The sequence below is a fragment of the Dermacentor albipictus genome, chromosome 4, assembly GCF_038994185.2.
Source record: "Dermacentor albipictus isolate Rhodes 1998 colony chromosome 4, USDA_Dalb.pri_finalv2, whole genome shotgun sequence".
Lineage (NCBI taxonomy): Eukaryota > Metazoa > Arthropoda > Arachnida > Ixodida > Ixodidae > Dermacentor > Dermacentor albipictus.
Genome location: NC_091824.1, coordinates 27619578 through 27632242, shown reverse-complemented (window position 1 = coordinate 27632242; position 12665 = coordinate 27619578). Strand labels below are relative to the sequence as shown.

The 12665-nt window shown below is 52.2% G+C and overlaps 1 protein-coding gene across 1 annotated transcript; it reads left to right on the top strand.

Annotated features, from left to right (window-relative positions):
* The first annotated feature begins 4472 nt into the window (after positions 1-4472).
* On the top strand, positions 4473-11239 carry LOC139059047 (uncharacterized). Its single transcript, XM_070536862.1, has 2 exons — positions 4473-5898; positions 10084-11239. Exons 1-2 carry the CDS (start codon positions 4720-4722, stop codon positions 10342-10344), a joined length of 1440 nt encoding a protein of 479 aa, XP_070392963.1. The 5' UTR covers positions 4473-4719; the 3' UTR covers positions 10345-11239.
* The last annotated feature ends 1426 nt before the right edge of the window (positions 11240-12665 follow it).

The following is a 12665-nucleotide window of genomic DNA, read 5'->3' as shown; positions in this document are numbered from 1 at the left end:
TCGGAATTGTTTTTTGTGGGGTTATCTGCACTGAGTTTAATATTAAAATCACCTCCTAAAATGACATCGTATTTGTTCTCACTTACGAAGGACAAAAAAGATCAAGAAAATCGAAGAAGGATTTCAAATTTCCGCTTGGAGGGCGATATACGACCGCCACAACCTTATTTTCGATAACAAGGGACAGAATTTCATAATCAGGGTTGATGAGAGAAAATTCAGGTAACACATCAAACTGAAAGTGATTTTTTACCATCAATAGTACGCCACCACCACGACTATTCTGTGCGATTTAAAACAAATGTATCATACAAAGGAAGCTTGCATATACTGCTCTGTTCACCATACCAGGTTCCGGTCAACATGACCACATCAAAAGCAAAACCCAGTTGCGTAAAAAGCAACTCGAGATTGGCTGTCTTAGATATCGCAGACCGAGAATTTATATGAAACACGCTGAAAAATTGCAATGTCTGAGATCTAGAAAGATAAAAAAAATCACGTGACATTACAAAGCAAGAAGCATTTAACGCCATGGTAAACGACGAAAGTGCACTTTCCATTGTAACTTGTGAAAAACTAACAAAACCAAGTACAAGGAAAGAAACTATACTATATAATTCAAATCCGCTGTGCAAGCAATGTGAACTGCATTTGTTCCGTCTCGCTTTCTCACAAAAATTCTCCCATTTCTGTGCCACACATACTTAAAGTTGCTGTTTTTCGCCCAGTTCTTTGCACCTTTGAGCAACTCCTTGATCCTTTCTGTCAAATTTTCGACCATTAAGCAGCTTGTTTTCAGTTTATTCAGTTCTCCCTTCTTGCTGAAGAACAGATCTTTCTGCGACTGTCTTGCTAATCCGACAATAATTGCTGGGACCTTATGTTTAGGCGCTGGCAGGCGAAGCACAGTGGCTACATTATTCATAGTTAGCACGGGAAGGTTCACCCTGCTCGTTACAGCATTAAGCTTCGACAGCAGGTCCTCATCCCTACTTTCCGGTATGCCATGGAATTCAAGGTTTATTTTCCTGCTTTGCCACTCCAGGTCATTGATATCCTTTATCTGCTCAGAGTCAAGTGAACGTTCCCTACTCTCAAGATGTACACTCGTTTCCTTAGCTCGGCTATGTCCTTATCTTGGCGGTTAATGTGCTGAAGAATTGTGTCGTACTGATCAGATATTGTCTGCACTGACTGTTCAATGCTTTCCACCGTGCTTTTTAGTGTCGTCAGCTGTGCCAGCTTGTCATTTATGCTCAATATCAAGCTGGCATAATCAGTTTCCTGTTCAGAGTTCGACCTTCCACGCTCGCGGCTCATTGTGTTGGCGGTCCGACATGTTGGACAGCACCATGCTTTACGCCATGTTTCGCGTTTCGACCTGAATGTCGATTCTGCAACTCCTGAACACTTTCCGAAGTGATATACGTAAGTATAACTCACACACGTAAATCCTCCCCATCTTGACAATCCTTATTGCAGGCAGGACACACTTCCGGAGCCATAACAAGGTAAGGCTAGACACAAGTTCACACGCGTTTTTTTTTTTTGAACGTATAATCAGAAGAAAAAAAAAGAAACAGAGCGGCGACAGCAGCAGCAGCAAAGGTAACCAATTTAAGCAAAATATTCCAAGGAAATTTCCAACTGACCTGCAAAAGTGCAGCAGAAATATTGTTCCGAGTCGGTCGATCAAGGTGCTGCCGCTGCTGCTGCCAAAATGCCTCCCCGAAGGTGGTTCCGCCTTTTTATACCCTTCGTCACGTTGACGTCACGATGCCTTGAAGGATGCTGCGCAGATGCAAGCAGCTGCTCAGACAGTATCGGCGAAGTTAACTTGCGTCTTGTCAGCATTTCAGAAGTTGATCACTGGCACATCGACGCACACTTCTTGAGGCCCTGCAAAAGTGCAGCAGAAATATTGTTCACAGTCGGTCGATCAAGCTGCTGCCGCTGCTGCTGCCGAAAATATATAATATTTAGGGTTTTACGTGCCAAAACCACTTTCTGATTATGAGGCACGCCATAGTGGAGGACTCCGGAAATTTCGACCACCTGGGGTTCTTTAACGTGCCCCTAAATCTAAGCACACGGGTGTTTTCGCATTTCGCCCCCGTCGAAATGCGGCCGCCGTGGCTGGGATTCGATCCCGCGACCTCGTGCTCAGCAGCCCAACACCATAGCCACTGCGCAACCACGGCGGGTCTGCTGCCGAAAATCCTCTGCAACCTTAAGCCTGGCGTGGTTTGTATGCGTTCCAGGACATTGGTGGATATTCTTAAATGAAATTCCGAAGCACTTCTGCTAATATCTCTTGATGGGCGAGTGATAGTTTTTATGCCTACTTCGGCTTATGTGACTGCGCCTAGGTTTAGAAAATTTTCTCTTTTGCAAGGCTCCACAAAATTGAAGTCCAAAGGTAAGAATTTAGTCATTTCTCTTTTTGATGTGACAATAAATCATGTTTCACACGTAAATCAGAAATCTCCATTACAAAATTGGGACGCTGCATCCCACCATTCAATTGTTACCTATACATGTCCGGACTGGCACGGACCACTTTGTGTCCTACCTGCCAGGAACCCGAAAACATCGATCACTTTCTTCCAGCATGTCGTCGATTTATAAATCAAAGGAATAAATTCGAATTTTCATACCGAAATTGGGGTATATTTCCTTAACTACCAAAAATATCCTCTCCATCGGAGCTTCATTGCGCTGTAGCGACCCGAACACCTGCGTGGCCATTTCTGTGACACAAAAAGACCGCTATATTAACGCGATAGCGTTAAGGAGCTCGTGTCGCAGAAAAGCCGGTGTCGTCGGCGTCGGGTGTCGGCGTCGGCGGCGTTGACCGTGAGCGATAAATCACGGCAGGCGCTTCATAAATAAAAAGCAACTTCCAAGATTGGCCCGGTGGGAATCGAACCCAGGTCTCCGGAGTGTGAGACGGAGACGCTACCACTCAGCCACGAGTTCGATGCTTCCAAGCGGTGCAAACGCGCCTCTAGTGAATGCGGTGTTGCCTTCGAAACGAGCCGTGGAAAGTTATACTGCGGTGTATATCGGTAATTATGAACATGTAACGTACAGAAGTCACAATTACACGAGTTGCGAAGTGCGTTTCCGCTGCATTTCTTCTGCGCTTTCCGCACACGCAGAGCCATCTTGCGGCAAACACAGAAGACCCCCTCCTCTCAATGTACGGCGCTGCCCCGACAGGAGGAGCGCCGCGCGCGCATTGGGACCGCTGCCAGGCGCGTCGCGGGACTCCCTCTCCCCTGACGACGCTTCGCCGAGCTTCCGGTTTAGATTACTATCTATCTCTCTGGCGGCGTAGATCGTTTCCCCTCCGAGACACCGAGTTCTTTGGTTCGTTTCGTTCGCTCAGGCGCACGTTTCGTCGCCGCGCCGAACGCTGCGTTGCGTGACGCTCACCGCGTGATAGGTGGGCGCTAAGTCCGATGCGGGGCGCATCGTAAGTGATTGCTGTGCCGTAGCGCATTGTCTTATACCCCTTGGCGGGTCGACGGGAACGCTGTCGCGTCCCACTCTTGAAGGCGAAGCTTAAGCGTCCTCCAATTTTTTATTTTTCAAAATCAATAATTGGGGAGCTCAATAAATCACTGACTGTGAGTTCGATATTATTTTAATATCACAAAACAAGCTCAAAACTTGCTGTTTCTCTATAGTTAATTTTTTTTTTATATTGGTATCTGAGGGAGAATTTTTTTCCTAATTCTCATAAATGTTTTACTTCACCCTGATTCACTTTTCGGTTTGGGTATTTTTCTTTCCCCGTCCCTTTAACCTTTAAGTACCGGCTTCTTCATCGATTCCCCGTAGTGGGTAGGCGCCACGAGAAATTAGCAAGTAAGCGGCAAAGGCATCGCTGGCATTCGCGTGGGTTCCAGATTTAAACAAAGGTGGCTACTAAGAGCGTATCTCAAGCAAAAACAGCAGCCCTGGGTGCAGAGGCAAGACGGGGAAGAGCCGCGGCACCACCTCCTGTGCACAAGGTCTTAACTACATCAAAAGACGCCGCCACCCCCAGAGGCGTCGCCGCAGCCGCAGCAGCAATAACAGCCGCAGCCGCCGCGGCCGCAGCAGCAGCAGCAGCGGCAGAAGCAGCAGCCGCCGCCGCCGCCGCCACCGCAGCAGCAGCAGCAGCAGCCGCAGCAGCTCTTGCGTACGACATTTGAGAAAATGAAAAGACGCCGCCGCGCCCACATGCGCCGCCGCCCCCGCAGCAGCGACAACAACAGCAGCAGTAGCAGCAGCAGCAGCCGCGGCAGAAGCAGCACCAGCCGCAGCAGCCGCAACAGCAGCAGCAGCAGCAGCCGCCGCCGCCGCCGCCGCCGCCACCGCAGCAGCTCCTACGAACGACAACTGAAGAAGTTGAAAAGACGCCACCGCGCCCACATGCGACGCCGCCCCCGCAGCGGGGACGCAGCGTTGGGAGCGTTCGCTTCAGACGTGCTGCGCATCGGCTCCGCCAATTCTCGGCCGTAGCCACGGATAACTTCACGGTACGCCACCAAATTTGTTACCATCTGATAAAGCAAGTCACCCGGCGCACGTGGACACCGATTTCAACCAGGTGGGCCGGTTTTCGGCAATTTTAGAGCAGTTTTTCACCCCGCCACGTGGGCGACGCCGTCCAGCCTGACGGCGACGCCGGTGCCCGGCGGCGTGAAGACTGCTTCCCGAGGCAATATGGCCGTATCTACGCTAACCCAGCGTGGCTACGACCCGGACGCGATGTCCTGGACGACGGTTCCGACGACTGAGGAGCCAAATTCTGCGATTCCTTCGAATATTCGAAGCCAAGCTCTCCTCAACGCGGCCGCTCGCCGCTTGCAAGAGAAAGCCAAGATGGTGGCGCCTGCCGCCGCCCCGGCGTCCGGCAACCCAGCGGGCAAGACGCAGCCTCCTGCCTCGCACGCTGCAGGAAGCAAGGGCAAGGTCTTCACGAAGTGGAAGCCTCGCCCGCTACTAAAACCGAACCCGGATGACTACGTGATCGTTGTAAAGCCACGTGAGCATATTTCCTTGCACGAAGCCTTCTCCGAGAATCGCTACGGGACCGCTTTCACGGCTTACCTCGGGTCCGAGCGGGCAGAGACCGCATCGATTCTCCCTTCGAGAGAACAAAATTTGATTGTGATCCATACCCCGGACCTCGAGACGGCGGACCGAGTGATAGGGGATTTTTCCGTCAACACCGAACGCGGAGCGGTCCCGCTCCACGGATACCTACGGCAAGATGGCGGCAACGTTTGCCACGGTGTCATCGTGGTGTGCAACTCGGACACGACGGAGACACTTCAGCAAAAGGTGCGTTGGAGAGCAGGCACCATTGTTGAAGTGAGAAAATTTGGCACATCGAACAAAGCGCGTGTTACCTTCGCCGGAAAGGACAAACCGCGTTTTGTTCACTATGACAACATGGTGTTACCCGTCCAACCCTACTACCGTACAATCCCGGCCTGCGGCAAGTGCGGTGCTGTCGGCCATAGGATGGACGCATGCCCAAACCTGAGACAGGACACTTGCGGTCTGTGCGGGCAACAGATTCCACTCGTGGAGGGGGTGTGGGCCCCTCACGAATGCGTGCCCAAGTGTTCAGTGTGCGGTGGTGGACACGTCATGAACTCCCGCGAGTGCACTGCAAAGTTCCGGAACTCCAAGATAGCCGCCCTAAAGGGCGGCAAGACCATAACGGCGGTCAAGAAAAAACACCGCCATCTTGAGCTTCCCGGTGGGCCGCCGCACCGGGACGTCACCAAGACCGGCAAGCCAGCGCCCCCTGCCGGAGAAGCCGGGAGGCAATCTACGGCGCCACCACACGGCGCGGCCGGGGCCTGGGCCGACGCCGTCAAAAAAGGAAAACAGGTGAGCAACGCGGGCAGGGCTGCTTCCTCGTCCCCTCCCTCTACTCCTCCTGCGGCGCTCAGCGCCGAACAAAACGTGATCGCGGCTCTCCAGGCGCAAAATGAGATGCTGCTAAAGAAAATTACAGCACTCGAAGCAAAATTGACGCAACCCCTCCCTACCCCCGCAGTAGAAGTAATGGAAAGTGAGACAGAAGCGCCGGCGGAGGCACCTAGCGCGGTAGCCGCTCTCGAGGCCCGGATCAACGCCCTCGAGGCCCGTATGGACAGCCGGATTTGCGCTCTTGAAACCCAAATCTCCGCAGCCATGAATGCCGGGATTGCCAAATTGACAGAGATGATTCCCTCTTTCATAACTCAACAAATCGCGCAAACCTCTCGCACCACCCGGCGAGCCGGCCCAATTAAAGACGTGTCCGGCCGGTACCCCAAAATGTTTCGACGACAACTCGATTTAGATGATGAAGACAGTTGCTCACTCTCCGGAATGGAGGATGCTCCCCTCCCCGTGAGTGCTGGCGATGGAGCATCGTCTTCGCAACCCCCTACCAATCTTACCGATCATGGCGGGCACCCCTAAATTCAGGAAATTTCCCCGATCCAAATTGGCCATCCCCATCCTAATTACCCAGTGGAACTGTCGAGGTTTCAAGGCCCACGCTAAGCGGGCCAACCTACGATTTTTCCTCACAACATTCGAGCACCTTCCTGCTGTGGTAGCCCTCCAGGAGCCAGGGAGTGGCGCCACACTTACAAATTACACCACGTTTCAGCAGGACCCCCTCTCCTGTATCTGCGTGAATAAAACTTACACGCCCAACTTCGTTGACCTTGACCTCAAAACAGAATTCTCGTACGTGATGGTGACCTTCCTTCCGCTACGAAAACAGGACCCACCACTACACGTTCTCAACATTTATTGTTCCCCTAAGTTAGCCAACATCACTTTCGCAGACCTTTTTAGCCGCGCCTTAAAGGCTGCGGGCAGGGATCCCCTAGTGATCGTGGGCGATTTCAATGCCCCCAGCACACTTTGGGGATACGCGCGTGAAGAGAAACGTGGACGTAAGCTGGCGGAACTTATGTCCACGCTGGGCCTTACTCTCCACACCGACCCTGCCCACCCAACTCGCGTGGGTAACTCCGTGACCCGGGACACGTGTCCGGACCTAACCCTCACCAAAAACATTCAATATGTAGACTGGGTCAACACCGAAGAAACCCTCGGTAGCGACCACTGCATGCTCAATACAACTATTCGCACCCATCCATTGGCAAGACCTTTCGCACAGGCAAAATTGCCCGATTGGACCAAATTCCGACAAACATACACCAACTCGACCCCCATTCAGGAGCAAGGGTACCGCGTCTGGTCCCAGCAATTGGTTTCCACCCTTCGCTCCACGGAAACTCAAATTCAACACTCAGAGGCGACCCCGGAGGTGGAAAACCACCTCCTTCACCTCTGGGAGGCCCGGCACAGCCTTGTCCGCCGATGGCGCCGGCAAAAACACAATCGGAAACTCAAAATTCGCATCGCTGGGCTCACCCAACGAGCGGCAGAGTACGCGGCCCAACTAGCTGACTCTAACTGGGTGGACCGGTGCAACACGGCCGCGCGACAAATGTCCAGCCGGAGTACGTGGCGCCTCTTCCGCGCCCTAATCGACCCCACCCAAACTCGAGCAGAAACACAAAAACATCTCCAACGAGCCATTCACTGCTTCGATGGAGACACTTCAAAATTGGCATGCAAACTCCGAGATCAATACCTCTGTACTCAGCAGGACCCCCGAGGGCCCGCGTACTCGTATGCAGGTTCCGAGAACTGGGAGATGGACCAACCGTTCCAGCTGCACGACCTGAAGGCGGGCCTAGCAAAAATGAAGCGAGGAACGGCACCGGGACGGGATAAAATTACAGTCTAATTACTTGCCAACCTTCCCAACTCTGCCTACTCCACACTCCTCGCTTACATGAACTCCATTTGGATCGGGGAAACACCCCTCCCAATTGATTGGAAGACCGCTCTGGTCACCTTCATTCCCAAAGCTGGTAAAGCCATCAACACAGACAACCTCCGCCCCATCTCCCTTACTTCTTGTGTGGGAAAATTAATGGAGACGATGGTGCGCGACAGGCTGTCTGAGTTTCTGGAGAACAAAAATGTTTTCGCAGACACCATGTTCGGATTCCGCCCACACCAGTCCGCGCAGGATGTCTTGCTTCAACTTGACCGAGAAATTCTCGACCCGATCGAATATCCCCTAAGTGACAAAGTAGTACTCGCTTTGGATTTGAAGGGGGCCTTCGACAACGTGACCCACGAAATTATTCTAACACATCTTTCCCAAACAGATTGCGGCCGAAACACCTTTGACCACATTAGGCAATTTCTCACTTACCGACAATCATACATTCGGATTCAGGACAGCGAACACGGCCCATACCAATTAGGCACGCGAGGGACCCCACAGGGAGCGGTCCTCTCGCCCCTCCTATTCAATTTGGCGATGATGAAACTTCCCGCTCAGCTGGCGAGGGTCGACGGCATCCAGCACGCGCTGTATGCCGACGACATCACCATCTGGGCTAAACACGGCTCGGTAGGAGAAATGGAGGCCAACCTGCAGCAAGCGGCGGACATCGTAGACAACTATGCCCGGCGATGCGGCCTTCAGTGCTCCCCGTCCAAATCTGAATTTGTGCACATACGCCCCTCACCAAAGTGCACTACCAAAATCGACCTCTCCCTTAACAGTGGACCCATACCCGAACACGACGAGATCCGCGTACTGGGGCTCTTTATTCACAAAAATCGAAAAGCTGACACAACATTGGCCAAATTGCGTAAGGTGGGGGACCAGGTGGGCCGGATGGTCCGCCGGGTTTCGAACAAGCGCGGGGGGTTACGATGCAAAGACGCCTTGCGGCTGGCGCATGCATTTGTAACCAGTCGAGTCCTTTACTCGGCTCCATACCTCCACCTACGCAAAGTTGACGAGAATGCACTCGAAGTCATTCTCCGTAAAATCTACAAGCGTGCCCTCGACCTCCCGGTCAGCACCTCCAACCTGAGCCTACTGGGCCTGGGGATGGTGAACACCTTTAAAGAGCTGCGAGAGGCACACTTGATGAACCAATACACGAGACTCTCTAAAACGCCGTCGGGTCGCCGCCTCCTTGCCCGACTACACATCCATCATTCAATACATACGGAAGAGCACGTACATATCCCATCACAGTGGAGGTATGCCCTGCACGTGCGCCCTCTTCCGGTCAACATGACACGAGAGGACCATAGCGGCAGACGCCTCGCGCGGGCGGAAGCCTTGGCTCGCCACTACGGACACAAACACGGAGTCTTCTACGTGGACGCCTCCGGCCCGTACCATGGGGGTTGGTACACGGCCGCAGTCGTCCACCAAAACACAGCAGTAAATGGACTCACTTTCCGTGCACACAACATTACACACGCGGAGGTGGTTGCCATCGCGCTAGCCGCCGCAGATCAACACTCAAGGGTCATCATCACCGACTCGAGGGGTGCTTGCCGCAATATTGAGCAGGGGCACATACCGTACCTTGCCTACAAAATTTTGCAAAACAACGACTATCTCGGTGCCCCCTCGCACCGTACGATTATCTGGACTCCCGCTCACACGGGCCTCGAAGGAAACGAGACGGCCGATGCCGTCGCCCGCACGCTCACTTTCCGGGCATCACCTTCGTACCCCACCGATCCGGACCCCGAACCCAATCCCGCCTATACTTTCAAAGAGATCGTTCAGCTCTACCAATCTGGCCATGCCATCTATCCCAAGCCCTGTAAGGGCCTCACAAAGGCGGAGGAGCGCATTCTCCTTCGCCTTTATACCAAAACTCTGCTGTGCCCGGCAGCCTTAAAATACTTTGACCCCGCTTGCACGGGGGAGTGCCCGCACTGTGGGGAAAAGTCCTCAGACATTTTCCACATGGTATGGGCATGTCAAAAAACCCCAAATCTAACCCCCCTACCCAACCCTTCCCGGGAGGACAGGGAGGCAGCCCTGCTCGGCTGCTCTGACCTGACGGCCCAACGGGCCTTGGTCGAGCGGGCCCGGGCGGCGGCCGACGCCAATGGGCTCCCGTAAGAGGGAGCCCACCTAGTGTTGATACAAAACCTATCTGAATAAATGTTTTTCAGACAGACAGACAGCCCCCGCAGCAGCAACAACAACAGCAGCAGCAGCAGCAGAAGGAGCAGCAACCGCAGCAGCAGCCGCCGCCGCCGCAGCACCAGCAGCAGCAGCAGCAGCAGCCGCCGCCGCCACCGTCGCCGCCCCAGCAGCAGCAGAAGCCGCAGCAGCTGCATAACCTGCAAGCGCCCGCTACCACGCTCGGCCCGGTGTCGCCGCCGTGCAAACTGCCCCCTCGAACGCTCGCGCTACCACCGCTGCAGCCGTGAGCGGTACCCCCACCGCTCCTTCACCAGAAGCTGCAGCCGCAGCAGCAGCAGCAGCAGCGGCCATTGCAAAGGAGCACGAATCAAAGGACATTATCGCCGCCACAACCAGGTGCCGCACCAGCACGCTCACGCTGGAAAGCGGAGATGCAGCGCAAGCAGCAGTTGCGCACCGAGGCGGAAGAGTGGGCGGTGTCGCAGCAACTGCCGCCGCCGACATTGCAGCAGCTGTTGCGATATCGGCAGCGAATCGACCACAAACGCAGGCCGTACTAAACAACCGCAAGCCACAAGTGATACATATGAAGCGACACCCGCCCCCGTACATATGGCGCAGTCAATGCTTCAACTGAAACCAATGAAGACCCCGTGCCGTCAACATCCAGAAATGGCGCGAGCCAACACGCTGATGGTATCGATCATTGGATAGCGCATGACGCGCACAAACTCTTTAAAGGGAACTTGCAAGAATCTTTGTCAACTAGTCCTGTAGACGCGTCCACGCGGGAGGAGACAACAAAAAGCTCCCTCACCGCGTTCATCAAAAAGGCCCAGGAAGTGGCCCAAAGCATCAGGAACGGAGACCAAACCTATTTGCTAAAAGAAGTCCTTGAAATTTTGAAGGGCGCAGTGCTGTACTTTCTGCAGCAGCAGAGTTTCTTCGCGGGCGCCTCTGGCTTCACGCAAAGAGTCATACTAACCGCGATAGATTGGGCTATTGGAGAACTAGAAGTTCAATTCAAGGGCACACGCTAAGTTTCATTTTTCCTTTTAGGCCTTTCTTATTTTTTTTATTTTTCGAATAAATTTTGGCGCAAAGCGTTCTGCAAGTATACTGTATTTCACATGTGTCTTCATTTTCTTGACAGAGACCCTTGCTCGAGGTGATCAAAACATCTCCCAGCTTTGTTGAGGAGGCGTCTTTTTATTTTTTGCTTGATACTGTAGGTTTAACAGAATCGCGAAAACAGGAGGGTGCTTCCGCCTATACTGAGCTTTTAAAGGTAGCTGTTTTTTGTGCAATGACATTGACATTTTTTGATGTCAGTGGCTTATCACTGTTCTTCTGAGCAACATGCACCTTGGTCTCACCGAAACCCTTCCTGCACCAAATGCTGTGCGTTGAAGAACATCAGAAGAGACTGCAGATTTCGTTGAGGCACACTCATTGATTGCTTTGAGAATCCTTGCTTCCTGTTCATGGTGAATAATGTGTTCCATGAAACCGAAGGACAAAATTCCTTTGAAGAATATGAACATGGCACAATAACAAGCAGTATGTGGCCGGACTTGTAACAATGGCCTTTAACCTTCTGATGTGCCCACACAGACGATACATATAAGCCAAAGGGTACAATCGCTGCTATTCAAGCAGGCTTAACAGCTGATCTTGCGCATTTAGCTGGCTGTCAGCAAATCTTTTCCGTAGAAGCTTAATTGTGTCTTCAACATCCTTTCATATTTCATGGAACTCTAAAATAGCCAATGCAGCTGATTGAGTAAAAAATGACCTGAAGGAATTAAATTTGTCGGTTTAATGTGAATAGCATGATCGAAGTTAATTCAGAGTATCTTCATGCAGTAAATAAACATTCTTGCCTCTGCAACCAGGAGTTTCTCGTTTTCTTTTTGAAGTGTCCACGGAGATTGCAGTGCGCATAATGCGGATAACACAGAAAGGAAGCAACAGAAAGCGTAACCATCAAAGTTTTTTTAAGGCTGCATCAAATAGTTCTTAATGTTGCATTTATGTGTCCCATTATCCGCATTTTGTCCTCTTTGCACAATCAAAAAAGCGCGAACAGAAAAACACATAATTTGCTCAGCATCCTACATGTCGCTCGGTTAACACAGAGAGACTATCTAAATAAGCAGCTGCATGCATTGGCTCTCTAGTTATTATTGTTAATATAAACACTGCATCTTCATTTCCTGCATCCCTCGCGCTCGCAGCGACCAACAATTCCATCTCGTGCTGAAGCGTACCTGGCGTCAACGCAGCAAATGCTACGAACGCGACAAAAGTAACATACCAACAAGCCCACTTGTCGCGCTTTCTAGTAGCACAGTCAAGCGCACCGGTTGAGACAGTGCAGCAAATGGTGTAAAAGTTTGCTCTCATTTCACTTTCTGCAGGTTGGGGTGCTCCACCGACGCTCGGTAGCTCGATCAGCAGCGCTCATCCTAGGGCGTCGCCATTTGCCAGGGCGAGGTTGCGGTGCCCTAAGTGTCGCAGCTTTCCAACAGGCGTTCATTTCAGCAATGGACACCGCGTACAGTATTTTGTGCTTCATGAAATCTTGTTTAACATTACATACGCCACA